This window comes from Artemia franciscana, chromosome 12 (assembly GCF_032884065.1).
Source record: "Artemia franciscana chromosome 12, ASM3288406v1, whole genome shotgun sequence".
Classification (NCBI taxonomy): domain Eukaryota; kingdom Metazoa; phylum Arthropoda; class Branchiopoda; order Anostraca; family Artemiidae; genus Artemia; species Artemia franciscana.
Genome location: NC_088874.1, coordinates 6,854,957 through 6,882,194, shown reverse-complemented (window position 1 = coordinate 6,882,194; position 27,238 = coordinate 6,854,957). Strand labels below are relative to the sequence as shown.

At 35.5% G+C, this 27,238-nt stretch overlaps 3 protein-coding genes across 3 annotated transcripts in view; all 3 read right to left on the bottom strand.

Annotated features, from left to right (window-relative positions):
* Positions 1-2,471: 2,471 nt before the first annotated feature.
* LOC136034173 (uncharacterized) lies at positions 2,472-3,248 on the bottom strand. The gene has a single exon (XM_065715354.1). It carries the CDS (start codon positions 3,246-3,248, stop codon positions 2,472-2,474), a length of 777 nt encoding a protein of 258 aa, XP_065571426.1.
* Positions 3,249-3,727: 479 nt separating this feature from the next.
* LOC136034172 (uncharacterized) overlaps positions 3,728-27,238 on the bottom strand; it is a 341,873-nt gene continuing 318,362 nt past the window's right edge. Inside the window, exon 5 of the mRNA XM_065715353.1 lies at positions 3,728-3,767. Within this exon, the coding sequence (XP_065571425.1) occupies positions 3,728-3,767 (40 nt within the window). The remainder of the gene's footprint in view (positions 3,768-27,238) is intronic.
* Positions 14,955-27,238, bottom strand: part of LOC136033616 (vacuolar protein sorting-associated protein 29-like) — a gene marked incomplete in the record, with an annotated part of 116,033 nt that continues 103,749 nt past the window's right edge. Inside the window, 1 exon segment of the mRNA XM_065714408.1 lies at positions 14,955-15,100.

Genomic DNA, 27,238 nt, shown 5'->3' with positions numbered 1-27,238 from the left:
AAAACTCACCTGTCTCATAAAGTTTACTAATTAGCGCTTAGGGCTAGAACAAGTATTTGTATAATTTATTAATTTTGTGTGAAAAAGAGGAAAGCATTTGGGATTCGTAAATTGCTTAAAATACCCAAGGGAACTCAAACTTTACATATTATGCTATTCACTGACAATTTTTCTCTTGAAATCAGTCATATGCATAAGTTGAGACCATTTCCCCGGACTGTCATTTGGAAAACCTGAAATAGTCTTGTGCAAAACACACATAATTCCCCTTTCAACAGGGCAACAAGCCTATCGTCATTCACGATTTATTTATGGTCTCTTCTATATGAACTGAATATTTTTATAATTTGGGGACCTTGCCGGAGGGGTGGAAGCATCACACCATCTTTGGATGTTTAATAATTTGTTATGTCTGTTGGGGCCTTTTAACTTAAAATGGCTATCTTCAAAATTTGACTCGAGGAAGAGTTGTGGGCATCAAGTCATGGCTAATTGTAGAAAAAGCCAAGAAAGATAGTCCAATTGAGTGGGTCTGTAAGTTGTGCAAACATTGCGCCTATTTGGGAATATAAGGACATTTTTCGAGGGGGAATTTTCTATGGGGGAGGAAAGAGGCCATGTTTGGTTGCGATAGACACCATGGATACAAAATGACTCTGGTGGTGGTCTAGTTACCACCCAGCCCCTTTTGGTCCCGAAAAAAGGTGCAAGAGTTCACAATTTTAGCTAAAATGACTCTCCCGAGAGAGAGAGAGAGAGAGAGAGAGAGAGAGAGAGAGAGAGAGAGAGAGAGAGAGAGAGAGAGAGAGAGAGAGAGAGAGAGAGAGAGAGAGAGAGAGAGAGAGAGAGAGAGAGAGAGAGAGAGGAGAGAGAGAGAGAGAGAGAGAGAAGTTTATTAATATTAAATAGAAGACAATACAAATCAAAATCGAATTACAATACACATAATTCCCCTCGAAAGGCTCAATGGCAATAAATTCAATATAGGCAATCACATATAGCAGTTCACTGGCAATATATTTATGGGGGATACAATATAAGCAACAACTAGAAGGAAGAAAAAAACAAAAAAAAAAAAAAACATAGAGAACATACCTGAGGCCTGGGAGCAAAGTGCAGAGAGGAAAACCAAACACCACTAACAAGACACAGGGGCCATCAACACTTCAGAGGAAAAAAAATTAATCTATTTCATTCTTTATTAAATGATCCTTAAGAATCCTTTTAAAAGTCCCAAACGAGTGGCATTTCTGCACTGACAAGCAATGTGGGGATTGAAATCTGATCGAATAGTAGGGGTAGGCGGAATGTAGATATTATTTGAAGAACGAAGGCTATATGGAGCTGAATCAGAAATAAACATAGGAGTTTTTCGAAGAGATCTTGGAAGATTGCCGTAAAGTTGATCAAAGACAAAAGAAGCACAAGAAATAATGTAATTAGACCGTAGACTTAAGAGCGGTGTTGGTGAAGAATGGTTGGTGTCCATAACCAGACGCCGTGCTTATTATACATGACGGAAAGTAACCGCAGCGTAGACGGAAAAGTAGACATCCATACAATGGGGCAATAAGAAACATATGACTGGACAAGACAGAAAAAAAGGAGTTTCAGAATAGATCCAGGAAATGCGTATCTAAGTTTTTGAATACCAATTCGAGAAAAAATAAGAAAATGTGATTTACCAGCATTCAAGACCAAGTAATTGGCATTAAACCATGACATAACTCTCTCGAATAATGCCACAAGGTTAGACTTGATATCACATTTTTGTCTTCCCAAGGGTCCCATGAGTGGTATTATCAGCAAAAGCAACAAGAAAATCTTCATTAGAAGAAGTATTGGAACACGACTGAGCATCAGGCTGACACAGCTTGCAACATACTGGAGGCCTGGTGTTTTTTACAGCCGAAATCAGATCATTAACATAAATCAAAAATAAAATGGGACCCAGAACAGATCCCTGCGGGATGCCATAATATACCTCAGAAGGGCTCCGGAAAAGCGGATCAATTGAAATAAGCCTACCAGAAAGATATGAATCAAACCAAGAATAAGCGTTTGATCTTACACCAATATGCGATAGTTTCCAAAGAAGAATTCGATGAGTCAAGGAATCAAAAGCTTTACGAACATCCAAAAATAAAGCTGCCGGGATATGACCAGAATCTATTGCCGAATGAATGGAATTCGATAAAGCTGCGCAAGCATGCTCCGTAGAGTGACTCGCTCGGAATCCAAACTGGACTCGTGTGACGGAGAGTGTCCCAAATATAACGCCTCCTCAGCCCTGATGGTTGCCACTGAACATTTCTCTAGGGTATTATTTGGTAATCTTTCTGAAAGGCATGGTCAAAATCAGAGCTGTTCCCAGGGTTGGTGGCGCCCAGGAAAGAATTAACCACAACACCCACTTCACAACTAAAATATAAGCAAAATAAGTCGAATCAAAAGGGAAGGATTTGATCAAGTTAGTTGCATGATTTAGTGGAAATCATGCAAAAATCCTTTGCATCCAGAAAACTAAGAAGCCTGGATAGCATAGCCTTCTCAAAAATTTTGCTTAAAACAGATAGGAGAGAAATTGGCCTATAATTAGCAGGATCACTCCGAGAACCACCTTTATAGAGTATCATAGCCTTAGCTCGCTTGATAAATTCAGGAAAAATACCTTTCTCGAAAGATAGATTGACTAGCTTAGTCAGTGGTGACAGAATAGCAGGCAGAATTGCACGGGTAACCCTTGTAGGAATTTTGTCTGGTCCTGAAGAGGATGATCCTTTAAGAGAATTCACGATACGAGCTACCTCAAATTCAGAAACAGAATTCAAGACCATCGACTTCAAACATAAGGGTCCAAGAAAGACTCTGAAATTGCAACGAAAAGTTGCAGAGCTTGCAGAGGAAGCAGTTACCTTTCCTATATTAGCAAAATAAAAGGTAAGCTCTAGCTGAACATCTACATCTCCTTGGACGATTTTACCATCGATTATCAGCATTGATGGAACTAAAGGCAGAGGATGAATAGGTCTAAGAACTGAATTAATTAAATACCATGTCTTCCTAACATCCTTCCCACATTCAGAAAATTTCCTATGATAATACTGATACTTTGCCTTCCGACACAAAGAATTAAATATACTCCTATAGGCCTTGAATCGTTCGTGATGAGCTAAAGATGGTGAAGCCTTATAAAGCTTCCACAAATAATTTTTCCTTTTCCAGCTTTTATGGAGACCTGAAGTCATCCATGGATTCAGTGGTGCTATCCTTTTCGAAGTATGGGGTGCTGGACCCCGATTGCAAATTTTCAGGATTCCTTCTTTAACTAAATCTTAAAAGGAATCAAAAGAGTGGTTAAAATCTGAATCAGAAACCAAACTACCCCATGGTACATCAGCCAGACGAGAATTAAGTAGACTTAGCTCAGTATCACCATAACGGAAAAATGGGAGATTATATGGCGATGCTATACGCTGCGCTTGATCAGCACTCTTATATCAGGAAATAGCGGGAAAATGACCAGAAATATCACTAATCAGCACCAAATTATCTAAGACATCTAATGACGAAAAAATATTATCGATAAGAGACGCTTGTGTTTCAGTAACTTGGGTTGGTATACAAACCGAAGGTAGAGTTCCCGAAGAGAGCATCATTGACAAAAAATTAATAGTTAAAGCAGAGTTTTGATCCAGCAGGTTGAGGTTAAAATCACCCATAAGAATTAGTTCATATGGATGTTTTTGGACTGAGTCCAAAACTTCTTCCAGAATTTTCAAAATCGAAGGAATAGATCCACTGGGGGACCTATAAACCAAACCCACAACTAAATACTTACGCATTGATTTAATCTCAATAAATAGGGATTCAAAGATTCCTTCCTCATTTCTGCTCAAATCGTTTCGGACATTATATGCAAAACGAACAGCAATATAAAGTATAAGGCCACCTCTCGCCATCTGTTTCCTATTCAGCCTCTCCATCCTATATCCTGGAATATCTGAAAGGATATCCTTTTTTGAATCCAGGAAAGTTTCACATAATCCTATAACATCAGGAGTTCCATCACTAACGATCCGTTTCAGCTCATCAAAAGACGAGCAGGGTCCCTGAATGTTAAGATGAAACACAGAGAAAATATGATCTCGTTTAGAAGAGGCAGAACCATTTAATTGCAAAACATACCTACTTTTAAAAGCCGAGTTAGAATCATTATTCATCTGATTTCTACTTCCAATTGAATTATTAATTACATTTTCAATATCTAAAGGATTATTTTGTAAATCAAGTAAACGATCCCCCAAAGAGTTGATACCAGCCTGGCCACTAACGGAAATCGTCGATTTACTCATGGTGGATGGCAGTTCCGCCCCACGACCAAGCCCACTAGACCACAGGTATGAGGGAAAAATATAAGGAAAGAAGAGTAAAAAATAATATAATCAAGGTATGGATAAATAATGATAATAAAATCAAGGTAAGAATAAATAGGAAAAAACAGGGAAAGAGAAGAAAAAAGAAACAAGGAAAAAATAAACAAATAATCAGCACTGCTAATATAAACCATTCATTCATAATCATAATAATAATATCACCCAAACCATTATCATGCATTGACTTCTCCTCCTCCATGCCTCTCCCATTGAAAAGTAAAAGCACTAAAACTCAGAGTAAATGGGTTTGTTCTAATACTATACTGTTGGTGCAAAAAAAAAAAAAAAAAAAAAAAAAAAAAAAAAAAAAAAAAAGCAATACAATAAAAAAGACACAATATTTGTTGTAGCAGAAGATACCATTATATAAGTCACTATTACTATCTTTATTTCATCGGACCAAACTAATTCAACAAATAATTCAAGCAATACTTTTTTCTTATCAAAACACAAAAAGTGTCCGCGCTTCCACAAACTCACTAAACAAAAAAAGAAAAAAAATATTCAATCATGTAATCCAGTCCATAGAATTGCACTGGCCATTTCTTTGCCTTCGTTGTCGTTGCGTTTGAATCAGGCTACTAATATCTGGTGGGATTTCATCAAACAAAAACATTTCCAGTCCCTTCCTTAAGGCGACGAATACATAGAGATGGTGGTATGGATCTCGCAATCCAAGTTTCAAAACCTGTTTTCTCACGAATACTGGTTCGGATAGCTAAAAGTTTTTTTCGAACTTCTCGAACAGACGGGGGAGAATCATCGGATAAAAAAACATTCTGATTGCCCATGATAGTTTTTCCACGAAGATTTCGAGCCTGTTTTAGAACTGCCACTTTCAGCTCCCTGTTCTCCATGATAAACTTTATCAGCTTTTTTTCAGGCTTAACATCAGCTATCGTGTATTTGGGTACCTCATGGATTCCAAGGCATGACGAAATTATACTATCGAAAATCGCCTTAGCGTTTACAGTATCAATCGCTGTCACGTTCCATACAAGAATATTTTTATCACTTTTTTTACTTTCCAACTTCATCATTGTATGCTTTAGGCTAGATAACTGCGATTTCAGTAAAGAATTTTCATCAACCAGCACAGATATGTGGCTCTTCACATCATTGGTTTCTACCTCAAGGCTGATCACTTTAGGCTTACCTTCAACCTCCAATTTCGATTCCAATACAGATTCTTCGATCTTAGAATTCCTTTGATCTAATCCTTTAAAATTAACAATCAGCTCATTTAACGTAGTTGAATTTTCTTTAACAGTCTGTAAAACTAGACTCAAACTATCGGCTAGGGATTTCAATGAGATTCCTTCAATAGGACTGGATGCGAGAAAAAACTCTTCCTCTTTCCTCCCATTATACAAAATAGTAATTGAACTCCAAAAAAATAGACTGTAGAAATATACTACCACATAAAACTCCTTTAATCACTCACTTTGCGTAATATCAAACAGTTCGTGGTAACGAATTGTAGTAAGGAGCGACCCGCCTCAATAGTAACCAAAACTCTAAAAAGTGGAATTTTGATACCAATAGTTACATCAAAAGAATCGTATTTTAATGCTGATTTTAAATATATTAAGTTTCATCAAGTCTAATCTTACCCATCAAAAGTTGCGAGGCTGAGAAAATTACGAGCCTTATTTTAGAAAATAGGGAGAAACAACCCCTAAAAGTCATAGAATCTTAACGAAAATCACACCATCAGATTCAGCGTATCAGAAACTCGATCGTAGAAGTTTCAAGCTCCTATCTACAAAAATGAGGAATTTTGTATTTTTTGCCAGAAGGCAGATCATGGTTGCATGTTTATTTGTATTATTATTATTTTTTCCCAGGGGTGATCGTATCGATCCAGTGGTCCCAGAATCTTGCAAGAGGGCTCATTCTAACGGAAATGAAAAGTTCTAGTGCCCTTTTTATGTGACCAAAAAAATTGGAGGGTACCTAGGCCCCCTCCCACGCTAATTATTTTCCCAAAGTCACCAGATCAAAATTCTGAGATAGCCATTTTATTCAGCGTAGTCAAAAAACCTTATAACTATGTCTTACGACTTACTCCCCCACAGTCGCCGTGGGAGGGGCCACAACTTACAAACTTCGAGCAGTGCTTACATATAGTCGGGGGGGGGGGGGGTTGAGAAGGTGGGGATATGTTGGGGGAACTTTTCTTGGAGGAATTTGTCACGGGGGAAGACAAGTTTCATGAAGGGAGCGCAGGATTTTCTAGCATTATTTAAAAGATAATGAAAAATTAAATATGAAAAAGTTTTTTCAACTGAAAATAAGAAGAAGTATTAAAACTTAAAACGAACAGAAATATACGCATATGATGGGCTCACCTCCTCCTAATACCTCGCTCTTTACGCTAAAGCATTTTTAATAATTTCAACTATTTATTCTATGGCTTTTGTGATTTAGGGGTTATTCTTAAGAAATTGGGACAAAGTTTAAGCTTTAGTGTAAAGAGCGAGGTACTGACGAGGGGGTGAACCCCTTCATATACGTAATAAAAACATGAGAATACAGAAGTTCGTTACGTAAGCTAATTTGTAAATTACGTATATCTTTTACTACTAAAAACATTGGTAAAAAACTAAAAGTTCTAGTTGCCTTTTTAAGTAACCAAAAAATCGGAGGGCAACTAGGCCTCCTCCCCCGCTCCTTTTTTTCTCATAATCATTCGATCAAAACCACGAGAAAGCCAATTAGCCAAAAAAAAAATATGCAAATTTCGTTTTAATTATTGATCTGCGGAGAGCCAAAATTAAAACATGCATTGATTCAAAAACGTTCAGAAATTAAATAAAAAAAAAGTTTTTTTTACGGAAAGTAAGGAGCGACATTAAAACTTAAAACGAACAGAAATTACTTCGTATATGAAAGGGGCTGCTTCCTCATCAACGCCCCGCTCTTTACGCCAAAGTTTTTTACTGTTTTAAAAAGTAAAGTTCAGAGAAAGAGTCAAACTTTAGCGTAAAGAGCGGGGCGTTGATGAGGAAGCAGCCCCTTTCATAAACGAAGTAATTTCTGTTCGTTTTAAGTTTTAATGTCGCTCCTTACTTTCCGTTAAAAAAACTTGTTTTTTTTATTTCATTGGTATCTGAATCTATCCCAAAAAATTTTCGACAGCAAATTAACCTTGCTGAACACTAAATGAATGGGCCGACGAAAAGTAGGAATATTTACCTCGAATGCATTCTTGTTTTATCAAAACTTTGTGAGAGTAAATCCGGTTTAAGATGTTCACTGAATGAATGCTATATGTGAACTGATAATTTGATGAATGAATGAATTCTATAGGTATAATGATTTGATGCAAGAAAAAAAACCGTGAGACAAAAAGTAAAATGTGAAAATTAGTAGTTTCGTAATTAAGACCGACGGTACGGGTACGGGTAATCGCAAAGAGTGGGAACTGGCTCTACTGTCGATAAAAAAAAATCCTCAAACGCTAGATGACGGTGGTGTATTTTTTCTTGACACTAGCATCAGTTTCCTCTCTTATCAGTCACCCATACTCTTTAGTTAGGACATTGAAAATTCTTAAATAGAGACCGATTGAAGAAGGGTATACCCCAGTTATTCTAAAATTATGCAAATTTTCTTATGCCAAAATACTGTTGTTACGCCAAATTGCTTGATATTCACGAGAGTAACTTGAAATTTGAAACTGATGTATGTGCATATTTTTTAAGCAATTGCAGTAAGTTAACAAGTCAACTAATAAAATAAATAAAATTCAAATTAACCTTTTCATTTCAACAGCGCAAGTGATGACAACATAGTCATCTTTATTTTTACAAAGTGAATGATTCATAGATATTCTAATGTTCATGACGAGTCATCTATGACACAAAGCCACCTGTGTTTAGGCCAAGAAAAAATGAACACTCACGAACTAATCAAAGGCCATTGGTAAAGAATTTCACAGGGCTGGATAAACCCTTCCTACAGGTGGATCCACAGGAGAGGGAGGCTAGAGGCCACGGGCCCCCCAAGATTTTTCTGGCACCTTCTTTCCCTGTTTTTTTTCTTTTTCCACTCTTTTTTTAGAACAAATTTGTCAATTTGGTCAAATATTGACACTTTTGTCACAAAGGCCCGCCCCCAAAGTTTTGTTCATTAGGGCCCTTGTCACATTGGGCCTTCCCCAAGATTTTGCTCTAGGTCCACTCCTGCCCCTTCTTAGCTTTTTCATATGCAACTGTTAAAATCAGCCATATATACAATTATTTGATTTGGGACAGAAGGGGGGAGGGAGGCAAAATTCTCCAGAACAGAAAAACAACTGGAAAATTACATTAATAACGCAGTAAGTATATTACAGCAATGCTGAAAATGAGAAATTACTAAAAATAATGGCATTTTTCAGTGAATTCCAAGTGAGTCACACAGTTCCGTCACATTCTACTGTTTATGCCACATTTGGCACAGTTTCTGCCACGCTTGGAACGTTTCCGTAACACGCCAACTGGAGTAAGTGATTTCCAAAAGTGGGTGCCCCCTCAGGTATTTTAGGAGCCAGGTCCCAACAGTTGCAAGTGGTAATTATAGCATAATATTACATACGCGATAAATTCTCTTATGAGAAGTTTATTATAGAAGTCTTATGAGAAGTCTTATGAGAAATCTTCATAAGAAGTCTTATGAGAGTTTCTTGCGTTTTTACACTACAGTGTTGGTTGCAATTTGCAGAAATCGTTGGACACTTCTGTTCACAGCACGTCACGGATTTCTAGCTTTCAGCTACGGGTTTTCTAAGTAATGACGCAGAAAATCGTGAAGCAAGGAATCATTTCAATTAATTAAGAATAAAGTTGTTACTGAATTTGAAAAATCTGTTACATATCCTCCGTTAGCAAACCAACCTTCCTCGGACAGCCTACCATTGGATTGCCAGATATTGAAGACAAGGATTTTGAAGAAGGTGCCACCTTTCGTCTTGTTTGGATGTCAAATAAGATGGGGCCCAAAAGACACGGAAGGCGAGCCTATGCCCGGGAGCTAAATTGGGCCGATATCTTGTTAGTACTTCGATTGGGAGACCTCACCACCGGAGCACGGATACGCGACGAGTAGAAAGGGTTCGTCAAGACCCTCCATACTATAATGACTCTGGAGGATCTAAGTTAAATCTTTTGACGAACAGTAGATTTGGCACGTTTACAGTTTCTTTAAGCTATTCCAAAAGCTTCTTATTCAAGACAAAAAAAAAATCTAAAACTTATAACTATGTACCTGTCTTTTAGCTAAGTTTAAGTGGTATACGAGTCGACGTAAGAAGGACAGACCCAGGCCGGACACAGAGCTAATATTTCTAATTCGCGAGGGGAAAGATTAGCTAATGATGCTTAATTTTCCTGCATATAAAGTGAAGAATAGATTTATCTATGAACCGGTCCACCCCTTGCGTAAGGACGAAATTTCCGATCTGTCTTACAGAATGACCGCCTCGAGAATGGAATGTGTTATCCCGCTCAAACTAGAAGCAAAGAAAATTTTTAAGTCTACACCCTTGACGGTTAGGCATTTTTTTTCTTTCTTTCATCGTACTTTTAGCAAAACAAAGAGAATATATAATTTTTACTTTTGATAATTTTTTTTCTTTATTTTTGGTCCTCTAACCTTTGTTTGGTTTAAAAGTCAAAGCAGAATACCACAAGAGAGAAGAAAGTAAGCCGCAAGCAGACCACGGATCAGCCATTTTCAGTATAGGCGATATGCCACTTTGGCTGCAGGAATTTAAAATACATTTTTTTTTGTTAAAAATATATTTAAAGCTCACCTCTTTAAATGAATATTTTCTGTTAGCTGGTCCGATCCATTTCCTCTTTTCTTATTTTGATTTACGCAAATTTGGAAATTTCTTTTTTTTTCAAATTGTGTTTCGATTGTTTCTTTTTAGTGAGAGAAATAGTTGTGAAATGAAGCTTTGATTCTAAATTTGGTATTTTTGCATCTTGGATCCCTAATACAGTTTGCTTTTGTAAATAATTGGTTAATTATATAATTAGAACTAAGAGGGGATATTTGACGGTTTTTCAGATGCTTTTGCAAGATTTCAACTTATCATGAAGCCCTTTGAGTTGCTTTAGTGGCAAAAATTGATCATTGCGTATGTGCAATCATACCGTCAGTCTGTATCAGGTAGTTTAAGCCGAGGTTTTTTGTCTCCCTCCCCTTTTGGCGACAATATTATAATAATTCAACTCATTCATGGCTCATACATTTTGTCTATATAATCTATGTCTTTTATGATTTAAGTTATAGGAAGTGGTTTGCCTTGCTTGAGTTCTTTATGTGGGAGGTAGAACAAGGAGGAGGTAGAACAGAGGAGGTAGGCCCTCTGAAAAAAGACTACCATGCATTACGATATACTCAATGCCACAATTCGTCCTATTGTTTTATTATTCTTTAATTTCTTTTCTGCCTCTTATTATATTATAGTTGGGGTCGTGATCTTAACTAAATTAAGTAGGTGGAAAAAAAAACATTTCTTGATATGACTTCTGGCAGTGATTCAAATCATATTTTTAAGTATTAATTACTTTGGGTATCAATTCCGAAATTTAGAGCTTTCTTATCCTCAGTGTTGTCACCTCGTGAAAATAAATTACAAGATTTTAGTTATTTTTCGGTTGATTGTCTTCAACAATCTAATGATCAACGTGATGATTTAGTGATTTGTTAAGCAATATAGAAAATCACTATAAATAGTGATAAATCAGTAGAGTTAGCACTCCTGCTTAACCTTTTTCAAAAGCCCAAGAGTATTTAAGGCCCAACTGGCTACCCTAACTACCTGGCATAGTAGCAATAGTAGGGGAGCAGGCGGTTGACGCAGTCAATACTAAAATAATTAATGTTTAATTAGACGAAGAAGCTTGCTTTCCGTAAAACACAAAAGAATTAAGGAGTATCGTAGAAAGCAGAGACCGCAGAACTAGCATGATTGTGTCTTTATTGTTATATTGTTATATTTTATTGTTTTAAAAACAACGTAGTAATATTGTTTTATCGACAATATCTGTGCCAAAATATTCGGTTTTGCGACGAGCTTGGAGCTGTAACTTACAATAAAAGGACTAGACGCTTACTTCATTGGATTCAGTAGTTTTCGTCCATTGAGTTTATCTATTCGGCCACAAAGCCATAATGATTATATTACTTATACTGTTTCTTAGAAAATAAATTATCTAAACTTGACTAAAAATAGGAGCATTTTCATTTTCACATGTTCTTTGATAACGTATTTTTTTTTTATCTAAAATAAATAGCAAAGCAAATTTTTAAAATATAAATTAGAAAGCTGAATTTCAGCTGATGAGTTATAGCAGTATTATTGTATTATTGTAAACGCTGAGACGCAAGAACTATAAGACTAAAAAAAAAAAAAAAAAAAAAAAAAAAAAAAAAAAAAAACTAGACCAAAAACTTTTACAGAGGAAATTAACCTTAAAAATAAAGCTCCAGAGTCAGAGTGGATGGTATCAGTACTTCTTTATTAAAAAATACTATGATTATTCAAAAGGCGTCAAGTTACGCAACACAAAAAAGACTATTCAACAAACATTGGGTTTAACGTTATCCCTGTTAATAAAACTAGGAGAGCGGGTTTTCTAGGGAAATGGAAAAACAGAAAGATATATATTTTATTTCTAAACTGTTATTGAGAACCAGTCGTTTCTACAAGGAATGTTTTATTTTAACAAAATGTTTCATGCACTGAACATAAAACAAAAAATAATTTCGTAAGAAAATACTCATTTCGTAATTGTTTCTGTGAGCGAGGAAAAAACCCATACGTGAGTCTTTTAAAAAGCCAATCAGCAAAAATTGTATAGTTTGAAGGAATGGGTCAAAATCAGAGTAGAAAAATTTGAACACATAATACCTTTTGAAAAATCGCAGTTGAAATATGTAGGACTCACTTTTTAGAAACTCAGAAATATCATTCTTCAAAATGTGAATTTTCAAATTAAAGCAAATTAAATAATCCGAGTTTCAAAAGCTCTAAGCCTTTCTAAGCCTACGGATTGTTCTGGGTACCCGGCTGACTGACCGTATTTCAAACAGTAGGTTGTACGAAAAATGTGGTTCAATCCCGCTTTCTAGGGCTATAATGAAAGAAAGGTTGAGATGGCTAGGCCACGTTCTACGGATGAAGGATGACAGATTACCGAAGATTATGCTTTTTGGCCAACCGTCTGGGGCTACACGGAAAGCAGGTCGTCCTTGTCTGGGTTGGAAGGTTGTCATAAATAAAGATTTAAAGGAAACGGGAACTTCCTGGGAGGGTGTAAAGAGGGAGGCTTTAAATAGATTTGGTTGGAGGAGGAGCGTGCGTAGCTATGTTGGCCTCAGGCGGCTTGGTGCTGCAGTGAGTTATTATTATTAGTAGTAGTAAGCCTTTCAGAATCCCGAGGATTATTTGAAAGAATAAAAAACGGCTAATTTAAATTTTTTTTACGTCATAGGATGAAAAGGTTGCCAATAAATAAATTTTTTCCTTAAAAACAGACCAAGTGGAATGCTCCCTGTCCTTTAGGGTGCTAGAAAAAAAGGTAACATAGATATCGTTAAACTATGATTTAAAAGCGCCTTCGTCCTACAGATAAGATTTCATAGCAGTAAGGATTTATTCAAATTTTTAATCAATTCAGGTAGCTTTAATGAACAACTTTTATTTCGTCAGTCTTGGTTGAAGTAACGTGAGGCAGCCTAGCCCCTTTTAAAATAAGTTATTTTTATGATTTTAGGTTAAAATTTGTTTTATCGATGTCAGTTTTTTAATAAGTTTGTTTTCTTTTTATTTGTTTCATATTATATTTCGCTGACGACGAGCGTTGAATATATGCCCAAAATGCTCACACAGATTGTAGTACCGTATTATTCACTGTTTTCACAATTTCCTCATTCTCTTCTTTTGTTTTGTATTATGGAAAGGCATGGTCTTCGTCATTACTTTCTTAACCAGATTGGTCTACACCAGTAAAAATTTTCAAGAAATCTAGGACCATAAAAAAAAAAAAAAAAAAAAAAAAAAAAAAAAAAAAAATATTAAAAAAAATTGTTACAAAAAAACAAAAGTGATAAGATTGAAATTCCTTTTTTTTTAATTTGTACTGAAGGACACAAATAGAATATTATGAAGTAACAAATACACAAAGGACACAATTTAAAGTTTGCTGAAAATCTGACAGTCAGAAATCTTAAAAAATGTTATTAAAATTAACTTTTCCTTTAGCTAAGAATGGATTTTAGGATTTAAAAAATCCAGAAAGCAATATGACGGAAATTAGAAAAAAAACACAATTTTTTGTTACAGGTATTTATCCTTCTTCTTCTTCCTCAAGAAAAAAAAAATAATATGGTGAATAAGTGAATACGGGCAATATACTTCCAAATTAAAACAATTATATTTCGTTTCCTCTTAGAATTCTTGCAACTTCGTCAATATTTCCTATAGATTTGTGCCTTGTCATTTTTAGATCATATCAAAACCTCTACATGACGGCCACATTATTTGTACATTCTGCAAATTTAGTTTCTTTCGCTTTTTTCTTTTTATTTTGTAGAGGGTTGGTGTTTTTTCTTTCCTTTTTTTTTACATGGATGAAAAAGATGTGATGCTGCAGTATTTTTTTTTTAAGTTTTTTTTCTTGAAAATTCAACTGTCTTAGTAAAAATTTTAATCCTTTTTTCAATACTTTCATTTTATTTTAATTGTAAATAGAAAGTCAGTGTGGTCTAAGATATTATTTAGGGGCAATAATGCATGTTTCTTCGAATTACTCCGAAATTTACTCGGAAAGCATCAATGGACACCTTCATATTATCTTATTGCTGATGAGTTCTAGAATAGTCTGGTCAATATGCGTTTTTGCTGTAAAATTCAAAAATACACACACAGGCAACCAGAGTGTCGTTGGGACTACCAAAGATGTAACCAGGGTCGTTAGTAGCCGATTTTTTTTTTTGGGGGGGGGGGCAGGGAGAGCGAGGAATTTTACCGACTGGCTGTTTATTTTTACCCAGTGTTTTTTTAAAATAAATAATTAGCATAATTTTCTTTTGAATGTGATACGAGAAATCACCGTACGAGTCGACGAAACCGCTGCATTTACTGACTAAGATTGAGATTTCGGTATATGTCACTATTTTCTTGCTATTTATTTAACCAATTGAAGCATTGTGGTACCATCTGTAAAACCACGGGAGGAATCGGTGTAACCGCTGCGTTTACCAAAAAAATCGAGATTCGTCGTCAGTCAAGACAAAATGTCAGTATTTTCGAGGTCTTTATTTAACCGAACAAAAAATTATGGCAGAGTCGGAAAATCTTGGTGCTTCGATCTTACCGACTCATTTTTTTTACCTAGTTCTCAAAAGCATTGGGAGGGTGAACCCCCTCCCCCATATGTGACACCCTTGGATGTAACAGCTACGACTCAAAAAGCAATAATGAAAGCAATAATGATTCCTCAATTCGTACACGAACTCAAATTTATATTTAAGTGTTTTTACTAAATTTAGAAATGAAATATAAGGATCGAAAATAAGGATTAACGGCACACAAACAAATAAAAAATCATCCAAAACATACAGAGGCAGAATAGAAGTTCTTTAGCCAAGAAAATGAATATCCACACCTGAAAGAGAAACACAAAAATAAATTTTACATCCTTCACAAAAGTACTAATGGTAGAATTTCTCGGAAAAAAAGAAAATCAAAATACCAAAATTTCACTAAAAATCACACTAAAAGAAAACAAAGAAAAAACTGTGAGGGATGCAACAATCTTAATATTTTATTCGAGTGAAGCATCATTTTTTTTTCTTTTTTTTTCTTTTTTTTTTTTGAAGAAAGGGTTTATTAATCAACAATAAACATAAAAAAATCCAAATCAAATCTAGACATTAATACTGCATTTTAAGAACAACGAAAGATATTTAGGCCAGTTTTTTCCTGTGTTACATGAGAAAAACTGCATTTTTTTGTAAATACAATATACCATTGTTTTTACCTCCAGTAAAAATAATATCTCTGAAAAGGCGTAAGTGAAAACAGAAATAAAAGAAAATTTTTAATCTATTTTTCTTCGAATTATCATTGGGCAGAGTGACTCGGTACAGCCAAGGTATCATTTCAAGCATGTGTATTAAATTTATTTTTTTGGAGAGGGCTGGAAATCGTCATCTTCTACTCCAACAGAAGCAAATTTCATCGAAGGTTTAGAACCACTTCAAGATCGTCGCATGAGGAGCATTCCGATTTCTTCTTTGCCCCCCCCCCAGTCAAAAATAATGTCAGGTAAATACGAGAATATAGATTATAAAAAAAAACCCTCTATATTCTCTTATCACATCTAGAGTCAAGGAGACGAGAATAGACCGTTGTAACCTTTCTCGGACTAATCACCGTCACTGGGAAAGATTGCCATATCCAGAATTTTCTATTTTTACAAAATATTTTTTTTCGGGGGGGGGAGGGCATCTTTAGATAAGATAGATAAGATAAGATTTATTCATGATGATCTACACACACAATATTACATTTTATTATTCTACCAAAGGCTTATTAGCCTGTAAAGAAGGGGAAGACAGACGAGTCACCTACTCAGAGAAGGAGAAAACAATAATCTGACTCACAGAGAGAAGAGCAAAAAGGAGAAGAAAAGAAAATATAAATAAAATAAAACTTCAGAAAACAAAACTAAATAGATTGAATAGAATAAAATATTTAAGTAGATTAGTAGATTAAATAGACTCCAATAATATATATATATATATATATATATATATATATATATATATATATATATATATATATATATATATATATATATATATATATATATATACATATATATACATATATATATATATATATATATATATATATATATATATATATATATATATATATATATATATATATATATATATATATATATATTAAAATAGATAAAATACCTTTCAAGAAGCCAAATAATTTTTAACAATTTTTTTTGACAAACCGAATGAGTGGCACCTTTGAGCTGATTCGGGAAGCTTATTCCACACAATATGACTCGCAATTAAAGGATTAAAATCTGATCTTACACAAGGAGTAAAAGGAATTTGAATATGATTCCCTTCCACAATCTATTTCGGTTGATATCTGAACAACATAATCGAAACACGCGCTCTGCCTTTGACCAACAACTCCAATAGTACGTTCAGATTTTTCCCCGGATGTAGCATGTGCAAAAGTGTGGAACATGCTTCCAAATGAGCTGAGATGTAGTAGCTGCCTCGGGTCTTTCAAAAATAATTTAAATAAATATTTAGTTAAAGGTCAATAAGTGAAAGATAAAAAAGAAAGATAAATTAAATTAGATGAAGTTTAGATTTTTAGGTGAGGTGGTTGTATGTCCGGGGAGGGAGGGAGGAACCCTATGGTTAAGATTAAAAAAAATATATAATGAGGAGGCGTGTGGTTGTGTCGAAGAGTGAAGTGGGAGCCGTACTGTGTGTTAGAGAAGAATCTTTTATGTTTATGGGTCTCAACGTGAGTTTTGTCACAGAGCAGTATAATTTAAGTTTAGTTATTTCCTTTTTTTATCAAACCCGATCGAACCTTAACCTTGATTGAACCTTGTCTCCTTACTTTTCTAAAAAAAAAAATCTTCATGATTTCCAGTTTGGTTTCCGAATGAAGCAATCCACTGAACGTGCCTATATGACCCTTTTAAGTTTTACACATTCTGCATTAGATTCGGGATTAATTCTGGTTGCTATATTCCTGGATATTCGTAAGGCATTCGATTCCGTAACCCATGGATTATTTCTATCGGAGATGTCTCATTTTGGCATTAGGGGTAATGTATTTTCTTGGTTTCAGTTTTATTTGAATGATAGGTCAGTTTCTGTTTTTCCACTTTTCTGTTCATCCTCACAAGTGAATTTTGGCGTCCCCCAGGGATCAGTTTTTGGGCCTTAGCTACTTTTGGTTTATGTAAATGGTCTTTTTTATGTAGTAAAAAAGCAGAAACTTATTAATTGCTGTAGACTTTGTCATCCTAAGCCTTCCCTTGCCCGTAGTGCCAGCTAATGTTCGTCATCTTCTGATGTCCTTGTTTGTTTTGCTGATGACAGCACACTTGGAACTTCGGGAAATTGAGAAACAGAGCTTCGATTAAAGTTGAAAAATTTGTTTGAGAGATTAATTTTATGGTTTGATGCTAATTATCTTACCCTAAATTTTTCTAAGTCCATCTTTTTATATCTTGGTGTGTTTCTAAGATTTATCCCTAATTATCTGAAATTCCCTTGTCAAATGGGATAATTCATAGATTATGTTCGTTTTTCTGGGCATTCTTGTTGATGAAAAATTGTCTTTCAAACATCACTTTGATTTGATTAAACTGAAGATATGCAGGAGTGTCGGTATTTTAAGGAGACTTAAGCAGACCTTTCCTGGATCAATTTTGAAAATTCTTTTTCATTGCTTGATCCAGTCTTACGTGTCTTGCCCCACTTCCACGGCAAAATCTCCCTCCCCATTAATATACCCCTGAAATGTTCAATCCTGGTAAAAGTTTACCCCTTACAATTACCCTTTACACCTCCATGCGTAAAATTGACTCGGTAAAGAGAAAGCAAGACACATAAAGAAATTTCGTATGGAAGTTCTGGCAAATTCCCCTAGTGTACAATTGCCCCTGGAAAGTTCATCCCCAAGCGAATTCCCTCTGAAACGAAAATTTCCCCGTGCAAAATTCCCCCAGAAGAAATTCGTCCTCCCCTTCCCACCCAAAAAATGTATGCATATTTCCCAATAAGAAATACTATACGTAAACAATGGACAAATTTTACAACTTGAAAACTCTTCCCAGGGACTGTGGAGGGTCATATTATCTCCAAAGACATAGTTATCAGGCTTTTCAACTATGCTGAACAAATAAGCAATTACAAAATTTTGATAGGATGTATTTGGGAAAAGTGGCGTGGGAGGGGGCCTAGTTGCACTCCAGGTTTTTGGTCACTTAAAAAGAGAACTAGAACTTTTAATTTCCGTTAGAATGAGCCCTTTCCCGATTTCCTAGGCCCACAGGTTCGATACGATCACCCCTGGGGAAAAACAAATAGACACGCTTCCGTGATCTTTCTTCCGGCAAAAAGAACCAAATTCCACATTTTCAAACAGTTCGTGGAAACGAACTGGTAAGGAGCGACCCGGCTCAATGGTAACTGAAACCCTAAAAAATTAAATTTGGATACTAATAGTTACATCAAAAGAATCACATTTTAATGCTGATTTTAAATATATAAGTTTCATCAAGTTCAGTCTTACCCATCAAAAGTTACGAGCCTGAGAAAATTTGCCTTATTTTAGAAAATATGGGGAAACACCCCTAAAAGGCATAAAATCTTAACAAAAATCACACCATCAGATTCAGCATATCAGAGAATCCTACTGTAGAAGTTTCAAGCTTCTATCTACAAAAATGCGGAAATTTGTATTTTTTGCCAGAAGACATATCACGGATGCGTGTTTATTTGTTTGTTTGTTTTTTTTATTACCAGGGGTGATCGTATCGACCCAGTGGCCTTAGAATGTCGCAAGTGGGCTTATTCTAACGAAAATTGAAAGTTCTAGTGCCCTTTTTAAGTGACCGAAAATTGGAGGACACCTAGGTCCCCTCCCATGCTCATTTTTTCCCGAGTCACTGGATCAAAATTTTGAGATAGGCATTTTGTTCAGCATAGTCAAAAACCATAATAAGGATCTTTCTATGGAGGAATTTGTCATGGTGAAAGAAAATTTCCATGAAGGAGGCGCAGGATTTTTTAGCATTATTTAAAAAAAAACAATGAGAAAATAAATTTACAAAAAGTTTTTTTCAGGCGGAAGTAAGGAGCACCATTACAACCTAAAATGAACATAAATTATTACGTATATAAGGGGGTTCGTCTCCTCCACAATACCTCACTCTTTACGCTAGACTATTTTTTAGTAATTTCGACTATTTATTCTACGGCCTTTGTGATTCAGGGGTCATTCTTAAAGAATTGGGACTAAATTGAAGCTTCAGTGTAAAGAGCGAGGTATTGACGAAGGGGAGAACCCCCTCATATACATAATAAAAATATACAAATATAGAATTTCGTTACGTAAGTTAATTTGTAAGTTACATATATTTATTACTAATAAAAAAACTATGAGAAAGCCATTTAGCAAAAAAAAAAATAATATGTAAATTTTATTTTAATTATTCATGTGGGTGAGCCAAAACAAACATGCATTAATTAAAAAATGCTCAGAAATTAAATGAAAAAAACAAGTTTTTCAACTGCAAGTAAGGAGCAACATTAAAAATTAAAACGAACAGAAATTACTCCGCATATGAAAAAGGATGCCCCCTCCTCAACGCCTCGCTCTTTACACTAAAGTTTGACTGGTTTCTCACAACTCTACTTTTTAAAACAATAAAAAACTATTATTTAATCGCAACAAAGACCAAGTAATAAACAAAGGCACGAGAAAATACATGGGATTTATAATTATTATTGTTATTGGTACAAAGGGTTGCCACCCCTAGGGATTTCTCACTATTTCTAGCGCTTTTTATATTGCCTTAAGAAATCACTAAATCAGCACATAAATCACAAGAATTGTTGAAGAAAATCACCAAATCAACCTAAAAACCAATAAAATCTAGTGATCTTTTCACCAGATGGCAACCCTGTCGATGGACTCACAAAATCAATGCTCAGGCCACAAAGGCCACCTGCACAAAAAAATAGCAGTAGCCGATGCAATACTGGTGTGCCCTTGGGTGCGTTATTTTGAAATAGAACCTCGAAATACCACTGCGAGAACCCAATTCCTCAAAAGAGAGGAGACAGTCACCCACCACTCACCAGCCATCAGTGGCAAGTGACAATAGATCCTCAGAGCCGGTACTAGCAAGAGAACTTCTTTCTCCCATCTTGGTTTGTTTTTCAGTCGGCACTTCATATATTCAGGGGGTTCGATTCACCCCCCTCCGTGCATGACTTTGGTAGCCATTACTGGCTTCGCTCCGTCCAATCTCGGCAGCGTATTCCATAAAATATCCTGCCTCATGAACCGACACTGGGAAGAACGACCAATGGCTGGATGGTGACTGAAACTAGCAGTATCAGGCAGGGCTGTCAATGCACTAAAATTCAAGGGTGGGGGGGAGGTATATGCAGTTTTCAAAATATAGGGGACTAATCATGTTGCTTTCATATTTTTTTCAATTAAATAACCAAAAAAGGTATTTTGTAACGAAAATAACAAAAATGGTATTTTTCCATATACTGACATGTTCTCCATATATAGGCGGGTACAAACAATCTAAGGGGCAATCCTCCCCTTCCTCGATTATCACACCTGGCAGTAGGCCTATATCCATGCTAATATTCTAAGAAGTACCGCGAGGAGGTTGTCATCACTACCCCTTTTGGAAATCCAAAAAGATAGATTTCTTAAAGCTCTTCAAGTCTCTAAAGCTAGAATTAGTAGATCTAAGTACTTTTGCATCATATTTTCCTTAGAAGGACGATAGGGATCTGAAAACTTTGTTGGCACTATTTCAGAAGATCCAGAATAGGAATAATAGGACAGGTTCAGTCGTTACCCATGACTCTGTCCGGTCTCTTAAGGCAAGGTGTGATGTGGCGTCGATTCTCACTTTCCTTGTGAATTTCTTTAGTATTGTGCCACCCTCACCCCTCACTCTCCAACCAACAATACAGACACGAAGCCACATATCCCGGTACAATTGTCTTAAGGTTGACACTCCAAGAACCGAGTACTTGAAGAACAGATTCGTTTGATACTTTTGATTTGGGATGACCTTCCTGGGAATGTTTTCCATAAAAGTTTCTCGGTCGAATCCTCCAAAAAGAGATTCTGGACCTTTACTATGTCGTGATGGAACAAGGCCAGCGACAAGCGGCATAAAAGATACTCTAAAGTACCGGGAGACGCAAATTAAGGAAACAATTCTAGGCCGCGTTAATGCGCATTAGAATAGTCATAATCAAAGGCGCATGTACCCTTACCCCTTGCGGTTGAAGGTGAAGGGAGGGGGGACGAGATCTTTCTAAAGGATAGTGTTGCTCAAACTAGAAAAATTACCTTATAGGACGATAATTTTGAATCCTATTTAGGGGAGGAGGCTAGAGACAAATATTAGGGGGGTATCCAAGGGCAAGCACTATGACAGTCATTTTTAGTGTGCTTAGTAAAAATACAGGAAATTGGCTAAAAATGGCTAGCCCCTACTAGAAAACAAGTTAGAGGCAACGCTATAGCGTTGCCCATAGTGCAGGCAATAAGAGTTCAATATTTTTATTATTATTTTCCCTAGTGGCACTTGCATTGAGGATAAAAACTCAAAATATAGAAAACTGATTGGTCCAGTTTCACTCTGAGAGGGTTGTTTATAATGAGGAACACCTTCCCGAAAACTCATGAAAAATAAAGCAAGATTGGACAGTAATGCGAATATGAATAATTGAAAGAAATTTGAAGGATACTTCAAGAATTTGTTTATCAGAAATATGAGGAGTAAAGAATCAAATTAGTTACGAATTTCAAATGGATGAAGACATTTTAGATCAAAATATGAAAGGTCCTTGTCACTTACCTGTCAAAGTTAATCAACTAGGAAAGGTTTCTACTTGACGGCGAAGAACAGAATAATAAAGACAACTTATTGAAAATACATTCTTTAGTTATTGATCAAGAATCCTAGAATGACCTGCCAATCGTTAAGTCATAAAACAGAAAACATGAAAGAGGAGACATCCTTTTTCTTTGTAACGGATTAAATCCACTCCAAGCAAACGGGCCATTTTTTTGGGGGGGGATGGGACACAGGCTATGTTTCAGATGAGTTTTAATATTAATGAAACCCATGTAAACTTAATTGAAGGCAAAACCAAGGGTTTAAAGCTGCTGAAGCTGTAAGGTGAAGGGACTGAAGAAATTGAAAATGACCTTCTAAAGATTGCTCCTACTTAGAGATTAAATAAATAAAAAAAAAACAAGTTTTTTTACTGAAAGTAAGGAGCGACATTAAAAGTTAAAACGCCCCTTATTACTCCACGTATGAGGGGCTGTTCCTTTCTCAACGCCCCGCTCTTTACGATAAAGTTTGAATCTTTCTCTCAATTCTATTTTATTAAACAGTAAAAAGACTTTAGCGTAAAGAGCGGGGCGTTGATTAGTTGACGATGAAAAGCCAAGGAAAGAGCATTTGCAAAACAGCCTTTACAGTACTACCCGTGCATAAGAACTATCCCGTTGAATGGGCTATTCTATCAGAGCCATCCATTGTCTAATAAAATAGGTTTAAAAAAATTTATGAATAAAATGGGTAAAATGTTAGCGGCATATTAGACCCTTAGTGTCCTTGACACTAGGAAATATTTTGTTAAATAAATACAAAAAAGAACAGTTAATGCCAGATATTTCACCAATCCATGAGAAATGAACCCCCCCCCCGAAGAAAAATCTAGGGGTACTTCCCTCCTTTGGCACTACTGTCGTTCAGCTGCATTAGGCGTTCACTTATCAGCTATGCCACTTTTAATGAACAATTTTAAAAACTTAAATCATAATAATGAGCAAAATTGCCATTATTCATTCATTAAACTTTGTAAAGATAATTAGTCATGTTTTTAAAAGAAAGCAGCTTTCCAAACTGCAAAACATCCCTGAAACCAAAACTCTTACAGAAAATTTCTAGGAACAAGTTAACTTGCATCGGGCTTGATTAATAGACTTGTTTGATTGTTGGGGTTGATTATTCTACAAAGTAGCTGATATTGACATGCTCATGAATGTTCCTCCTTTTTATCCTCCTGCCATGTTTTGTCACGAAAAAGTCTACTTAGAAATTATGTCACGTGATAACATACTACCAGATGAATGCTTTGGAAAAATATTTTAGCACACAAGACAAGTAATTGGAATTGCTTTATATTTTTGAAAAAAATGAACTTTTTTCGTAGCCCATAAAAGCTTCAGAAATCAATTTAGAAACAAGAGAATATGGGAACGGTATCAATCAAACAGTTCGTGGTAACGAACTGTAGTAAGGAGCGATTTGGCTCAATAGTAACCAAAACTCTAAAAAATTTAATTTTGATATCAATAGCTACATCAAAAGAATCGCATTTTAATGCTGATTTTAAATATATAAGTTTCATCAAGTTTAGTCTTAGCTATCAGAAGTTACGAGCCTGAGAAAATTTGCCTTATTTAGGAAAATAGGGGGAAACACCCCCTCGTAGGATCTTAACGAAAATGACACCATCAGATTCAGCGTATCAGAGAACCCTACTGTAGAAGTTTCAAGCTCCTATCTACAAAAATGTGGAATTTTGCATTTTTTGCCAGAAGACAAATCACGGGAGCGTGTTTATTTGTTGTTTTTTTTGTTTTTTTTTTCCCAGGGGTCATCATATCGACCAAGTGGTCCTAGAATGTCGCAAGAGGGCTCATTCTAACGGAAATGAAAAGTTCTAGTGCCCTTTTTAAGTGACCAAAAAAATTGGAGGGCATCTAGGCCCCCTCCCACGCTCATTTTTTTTCCCAAAGTCAACGGATCAAAATTTTGAGATAGCCATTTTGTTTAGCATAGTCGAAAATCATAATAACTATGTTTTTGGGGATGACTTACTCCCCCACAGTCCCTGGGGGAGGGGTTGCAAGTTACAAACTTCAACCAGTGTTTACATATATTAATGGTTATTGGGATGTGTACTGACGTTTTCAGGGGGATTTTTTTGGTTTTGGGGGTAGGGTTGAGGGAGGGGGCTATGTAGGAGGATCTTTCCTTGGAGAATTATGCCATGGGGGAAAAAATTCAATGAAAAGGGCGCAGGACGAATCTGGTCACGTTAGAAAAAAACGTCAAATTAAGAGCTTAATATACAATGCTGGGTGTTCGGAGCCTCTCTATTATGGAGTATAATTTGAAAATAACACAACTATACGAGCCAGACATATATACCACAACCATAACTCAACTAACGAAAGAACTGCTAAGAGATAACACAACTATAAAGCGAAAACAGGTGAAAACTAACGGGAAAATAAACGAACTAAGAGGTGGAAGGGGCCCAGAGAAAAAATATAATCCTTTTTCAATTTTGAGCCTAACTTCCGCAAAGGAGTAATAATGTCAGAAGCCCCGAAATACCGAATTATTTTCTTTTCAAACAGTTCATGGTAAGGAACTGTAGTAAGGGGCGACCCGGCTCAATAGTAAACGAAACTCTAAAAAACGGAATTTTGATGCTAAAAGATACATCAAAAGAATCGAATTTTTACGCTGATTCTAAATATATAAGTTTCAATTAATTTAGTCTTTGTCATCAAAAGTTACGAGCCTGAGAAAATTTGCCCTATTTTGGAAAAAAGGGAGAAACATCCCCTAAAACTCATATAAACGAAAATCATACTATCGCATTCGGTATATCAGAGAACTCTATAGCAAAAATTTCAAGCTCCTATCTAAAAAATGTGGAATTTTGTATTTTTTGCCAGAAGACAAAACGGGTGCGTGTTTATTTGTTTGTTTGTTTTTTTTTTGTTTTTTTTCCCAGGGGTCATCGTATCGACCAAGTGGTCCTAGAATGTCGCGAGAGGGCTCATTCTAACGGAAATGAAAAGTTCTAGTGCCCTTTTTAAGTGACCAAAAAAATTGGAGGGCAAATAGGCCCCCTCCCATGCTCATTTTTTCCAAAAGTCAACAGATTAAAATTTTAAGATTTTGCCATTTTGTTCAACATAGTCGAAAATCATAATAACTATGTCTTTGGGAATGACTTACTCCCCCACAATCCCTGAGGGAGGGGCTGCAAGTTACAAACTTTGACCAGTGTTTACATATAGTAATGGTTATTGGGAAGTGTACAGACGTTTTCATGGGGATTTTTTGGTTTGGGGGGTGGGGTTGATGGGAGAGGGCTTTGTGGGAGGATCTTTCCTTTGAGGAATATGTCATGGGGGAAGAAAAATTCAATGAAAAGGGCGCAGGATTTTCTAGCATTACTATAAAAAAAACAATGAAAAAATAAACATGAAAACGTTTTTTCAAATGAAAGTAAGGAATAGCATTGAAATTTAAAACGAACAGAGATTATTACGCATATGAGGGGTTCTAAAATACTTTAGCATAAAGAGCGAGGTATTTAGGAGGAGATAAATACCTCGCTCTTTATGCTAAAATATTTTTAGTGATTTCAACTATTTATTCTACGGCCTTTTTGATTCAGGGGTCATTCTTAAAGAATTGGGACAAAACTTACGATTTAGTGTAAAGAGCGAGGTATTAACGAGGGTACAAACCCCCTCGTACACATAATAAAAATATAAGAATATAAAAGTTTGTTACGTAAGTTAATTCTTAAGTTACGTATATTTTTTACTAATAAAAACGTTCGTTGAATATTAAAAGTTCTAGTAGCCTTTTTAAGTAACCGAAAAATTGGAGGGCAGCTAGGCCTCCTTCCCCACCCTTTATTTCTCAAAATCGTCTGATCAAAACTAAGAGAAAGCCATTTAGCCAAAAAAAAATAATATACTAATTTCATTTCAATAATTTATGCGCGGAGAGCCAAAATCAAACATGCATTAATTCAAAAACGTTCAGAAATTAAATAAAAAACAAGTTTTTTTAACTGAAAGTAAGGAGCGACATTAAAACTTAAAACGAACAGAAATTACTCCGTATATGAAATGGGTTGTCCCCTCCGCAGTCCCACGCTCTTTACGCTAAAGTTTTTAATTGTTTTAAAAAGTAGAATTGTGGCAAAGAGCCAAACTTTAGCGTAAAGAGCGTGGGACTGCGGAGGGGACGACCCCTTTCATATACGGAGTAATTTCTGTTCGTTTTAAGTTTTAATGTCGCTCCTTACTTTTAGTTAAAAAAACTAGTTTTTTTTATTTAATTTAAACTGAGACGATCACTTTGAGAGAGCTTTATTTGATATTTCACTTTTAAAAAAAACATTTTTTCATTTTATGAGAACATGATATTTTCTAAAAGCATCAATATGCAAATCAGTTATGAAAACTTCGAATTTACGTAATAACAAGTTGTTTTGGCAACAATCTGGGTTAGTTTTAACAAAATCTTTACAATTCTTGAATGAGGAAATAATGCGAGAAAAATGAAAAATAGGAAGAGATATACGTATTAAAGGCAAGAATCTAAGCAAACATGTAAGTCTTTTTCTTTGTTCGATAATTCATTCATGTAAACTTTGGAAAGATAATTAGTCATGTTTCCAAAAGAAAGCAGCTTTCCAAACAGCAAAACTTTCCCGAAACTAAAACTCTTACATCACAGTTCTAGGAGCAAGTTAATTTTATCGGGGTTGATTAATAAAATTTCTCTACAAGGCGAAAATTTTTGAGTTTGTAAATATATACCATATTTAGCAAAATACGCTCACATTTTCACATTAAATTGACTAGCAAGAATTGTGAAGTTCCCTTAAAATTCAACATATACTATATAAATGTCGTTATAAACTATATAAAGCAATGTTTCAAAGTTTTTTTTAAGTAAGTTTTAACGTGTTGTTAATGGCAATGCATTACAGGTGCATTCACATATCTCTTTCTGATGACCTTTACCTCCTTCTACAACCACTTTTCGAGGTGACATGTCACCTTGCCAAGACGAAAAGTAAACTTTAAAATAAAAATTTAAATCATAATGATGGACCAACTTGCTATTTTTGATAAAACATTT